This window comes from Atta cephalotes, assembly GCF_000143395.1.
Source record: "Atta cephalotes unplaced genomic scaffold scaffold00003, whole genome shotgun sequence".
Lineage (NCBI taxonomy): Eukaryota > Metazoa > Arthropoda > Insecta > Hymenoptera > Formicidae > Atta > Atta cephalotes.
In genome coordinates this window covers 9,204,993-9,209,873 of record NW_012130067.1, presented here as the reverse complement: position 1 = coordinate 9,209,873, position 4,881 = coordinate 9,204,993, and the positions used below count along the sequence as shown (strand labels likewise).

The 4,881-nt window shown below is 30.9% G+C and overlaps 1 protein-coding gene across 1 annotated transcript in view; it reads right to left on the bottom strand.

The window, feature by feature from the left end:
* LOC105625652 (putative epidermal cell surface receptor) overlaps positions 1-4,881 on the bottom strand; it is a 67,523-nt gene that overhangs the window by 27,009 nt on the left and 35,633 nt on the right. Inside the window, exon 7 of the mRNA XM_012206974.1 lies at positions 1,091-1,358. Within this exon, the coding sequence (XP_012062364.1) occupies positions 1,091-1,358 (268 nt within the window). The remainder of the gene's footprint in view (positions 1-1,090; positions 1,359-4,881) is intronic.

Here is a 4,881-nt window from a genome sequence, read left to right as displayed (position 1 = left end):
GACACACGGCCTGGCTGACCAGCACTTCCTTATGAAGAAATAAAAAATTGGATCGAAAATTGGATGGATAGCCTCAAAAGATGACCAGTTTTTTCGACGCGGGATTCGTACGCCCGAAAGATGGGAGAAAGTAGTGGCCAGCGATGGACAATACTTTGAATCATAAATGTATAATCAGTTTTTTACAATAAAGCCTCGAATTTCGGAAAAAAACGGCGGAAGCAAAGTTGTACACCTAATATGATAATTAAAAATATTAATTTATCACATTAAAGAAGCTTCAATTTTCCAACTTCATACTTTGAGATTCATATAAAATCTTCATTTAGTAGACATCTGAAATGATCTTGTCATTTTAATTTAAAATAATATCGTGATCATTTGATGGTTTTTTCAAAAATAATAATTATTAATAAAGTGATGACCACATAAAGTTAAAAGTTATTCACTAAAATCATAATCTTCAACTTTAGATAGCCATTATTTTGTTACAAATATGATTATTACAAATTATTATTTTTAAGAAAGTTATGATCAAATAATAATGATCATTTATAAGATTAAGATGACAACAAAATTATTTATTTCGGATGCTACAAATGGAGATTTTATGTCAGCTGGATTGAAGGACGGATTGGCTTTACTGAATGTTTTATATTTTCGTATATTATATTTTTTATATTAATATTAATATTTTTTAATTAATTTTTTTAAACATATAGTATTGGTTGTCCGGAAAGTTCGTTCCGACTAACCTATATTTATTATTTAATAAATAATAAAATAATAAAATTTAATAAATGTATACTAAAATTTAAATTTTCTGCGTTTCAATTTTCCTTCAACATCGGCACGAACTTTCCGAACAACCCAATATAATATGTAAATTTTTAATTCGTATTAAACTAAATGTTTCAAATAATTTATTAACACAATCGCCAAACTGTATTTTTTAATTACCTTAGTGTTCCCGCTTAAAAACGTCGCACAATATTTATCATTTCAAATACTGCGTATATTTTAAAGAATATCAATTAGTTAAGAGATTGAGGAATAAATATTTCGTTTCCATCTATGTGTTGTTGTTTACCTGGCAGTTGTGCCGAAGAATAGCTGCAGGTCCACTGTGTGCAACATGGATTAGTAGGTACATGCGTCAACGTTGCTTGATGAGAAGGACATGGTAAATATGCAGGTGGTAGGGCTGGTACAAATTTGCAAGCAGCTTGACAGGATACGTTGCCCATCTCGCAATAACAACGTCTTTCGCAGCCGGTGATGTTTGAAGGTAACACGGTCCAATTATCATATGTGACTCCTTCATAAGTACAAGAGCCATTGTTTCTACAGTGTACTTCCTAGAATTTGTTAATACGATTAATATTAGAATATAGAAATGTGTTAAGAAAAATTAAACTTTCTTTTAAAATTTTCGTTAAGATAATTATATAAAATTGATATTATATAAATGAAAAAATTAACAATGAAAAATATTATTATTTGAACACAATCTTTTAGCTTAAAAACAAAATTTAATGAAAATTTCATGAACATTTGTTTTTTAAATATTTTCGTTTTTTCATTAACATTATTTCATACATTATCTCAAAAAAATAAATGTAAATAACTATCAATCTTGGTATAGGCTCCAACGAATAAATCCAAGGATAAATGTAAATCAGCCAATTAATGAAAAGTAACTTTATTAATGTTTTGAAAAGCTCTTGACATTAGCTATTAGATTCCGGCATCAAAATTCCATTTAATAAAATTAATGTGATTTTGATTTGACCTTAACAATGCTATCCAAGGTCAAATCAATGATACTTTCTTATGTCCCCTTCCGAACTTTTGTTTGAAACATTTTTCCGTATCTATAATAGTTTTCGAAAAATCTTAATACATTATTTAAAATGGGACATCCTGTATATATATTAGGTTTATAAATTAATTCGTACCGTCCAACTTTGCACAAAAATAAATTATTTAATCGTCACCTTTTGCTAGTGCATTCAAGATTAAAAATGCCATGCAGTTGAATATTTAGTAATATAACATTAAAAATTAGTAATGGTCATCATGGCTTACGAAAAAGCGTATTCAATTTGCATGCATTTAATCTAAATAAAAACGCTTTTGAGACAGCTAAAATGATTTGTTCCACTTACAGAGAAGGTGCAATAAGTGAATGATGCAGAAAATGCTTAGTCGTTTTTAAAACGATAATTTCGGTGTTGATCTAAACGCTTCGGAAAGAAAATTCTTTGCATATGATGGGATCAAGGGAAGTTAAACAATTAAAGCAGAGATCTACCAACAACAATTATTAATTAATCCGAATGCGATATCATTGAGGAAAAACGGCCATTTACTGGACAAGGCAGTTGTAGAATTATCTTACTCTATAACAATGCTAAGCCGCACACAGCAGAAACCACGAAGAAAATTATCTTCAGCTTGAGCTGGGAAATTCTCCCTCATACGGCGCCAAACTATCATACTAGTGCTTTTAAACTATCACTTATTTTGATCGATGCAATACTCCTTATCGGATACATACTTTGAATCAATTGAAGACATTTGAAACTTCGTCGATGACTTTATCGCTTCAAAAGCACAAAATTTTTATTGTGGTGGAATCCGATAATTGCCCGATAGATGATGTAAGGTCATCGATGTTAACGGAGAATATTTCCAGGATTAATCAATGTATTCATGTAATTGAAAAATAAAGTCAAAGTTTGCGAAAAAACGGCATGAATTAATATATATACTTAATAATTTATACACCTAATATAAAAGTATTAACTTTCAAACCTTATAACTCGAAAAGTTATAAACTTAACAAAAAAATATTTTATTATAGTGTTTTGAAAAGTCTTTGAGGTAAGCTACAAAAATATGGAATAAGAAATGAGGTATTCCGTTTAAGAAAACAACAATCATTGATCTAGCTTCAGAAAGTCAACTCAAGTCAAATCCATATTTTCATCATATGTCTCCCTTAATTTTCTATAATTTTTGTCTGAGACATTTTTCCATATTCCTAAAGCCATTTCCGAAATATATGGCCTGGGTGGGACTTTATAGATACATACACTGTATACATACATGCATTCATCAACAAAATTATTTGTCAACATAAATTTATACCAAAATTTTGCATAATTTCAAGCGTAATTCCGTGAAAAATGAATGTATTTAAAAGTTTTTTCATTTTCATGGGTAAAGTCTGTACTTTAAAAAGATTTTCATAAATTTTGAATTCATCTTTATTTCCGTCCGCTATTTTTTTTAAAGTAAGAAAGTGTTATCTCCAAAACATTGTATAGACATTGTTTAACACATTCCGTGGAATTGAAATGAAATGAATTTTTTTCGCATATGTTATGATAATCATCTTTTTCTTACAAATTAAAAAAAAATAAAGGTACGATTTTTTATTGTAAATCAAAATTATATTTATATTTTAATTAAATTGTGTATAAAAATTATCTATAATGGATTTTTGTTCAACTATTGTCAGCATTATTATTATTAGCATTATCCAACGCATGGGAAAGTTGTTGATCGGATTTTGCACGTACATTGTGCATGCATGCGTGAGGGCGCGCGCGTGTGTGAATAATGCTAATGCTGGCGGTAGTTAAACAAAAATACAGATAGATAATTTTTATACGCCGTATTTCCGCAACATAAATTCATTACAAGCTTTTATTTTTTTTTAAATTTATTTAATTTAAAATTAAGAAAAAATTCATTTTATTATGATTATTATAACATTTCTGAAAATATTCATTCCAACTCACAGAATGTGTCAAACTATACAATTTTTTTGGAGATGTAACACTTCCATGCGTTAGAAAAAATGAGAGACAGAAATAAGAATAAATTCAAAAATGAAAATCTTCTTAAAATACAGATTTTAAGAAGAGAGAGAGACTCTTGAAAATGAAAAAAAATATTTTTAATTTATTAGGTGTACAATTTTGCTTCCGCCGTTTTCCTATAGATGGCTTTAGTGGTAAGTGGTGATCGAAATAAATAGATCATAGATGTCATACAATAAACTTGGGCAACTGTCAACATAACCCCATAGAAACATTAGTCGATTGTGTCTGCATCATAAAGTTATTCTCGATTGAAAATGTCAGTTTACGAGCCAAATTCTCGTCATTTGCGGGAGGTTTTAATTTTTTGCTTCAATATGAAGAAATCTGCGGCTGAGGCTCATCGAATGCTCTCAAATACTTATGGTGAGGCCGCTATTAGTGAAAGAACGTGTCGCGAATGGTTTCAACGCTTCAAGAACGGTGATTTTGACGTCCAAGGTCATGCTCTGTATTTGGTGGGACCAGCTCGGCGTAGTGTATTATGAACTGTTAAAACCGACTGAAACAATCACAGGTGATCGGTATCGAACGCAATTGATGCGTTTGAGCCGAAGATAAACGCAATACAACGAGAGACACGATAAAGTGATTTTGCAGCATGACAATGCTCGACCCCATGTTGCGAAAGTGGTCAAGACATACTTGGAAATGTACGTTGAAATGAGAAGTCCTACCCCACCCGCCGTATTCTCCAGACGTTGCTCCCTCTGACTATCATTTGTTTCGATCAATGGCACACGGCCTGGCTGACCAGCACTTCCGGTCTTTTGAAGAAGTAAAAAATTGGATCGATTCGTGGATAGCCTCAAAAGATAACCAGTTTTTTCGACGCGGGATTCATACGCTACCCGAAAGATGGGAGAAAGTAATGGCCAGCGATGGACAATACTTTGAATCATAAATGTATAACCAGTTTTTTACAATAAAGCCTCGAATTTCGGAAAAAAAACGGCGGAAGCAAAGTTGTACACCTAATAGTAAACCTTAA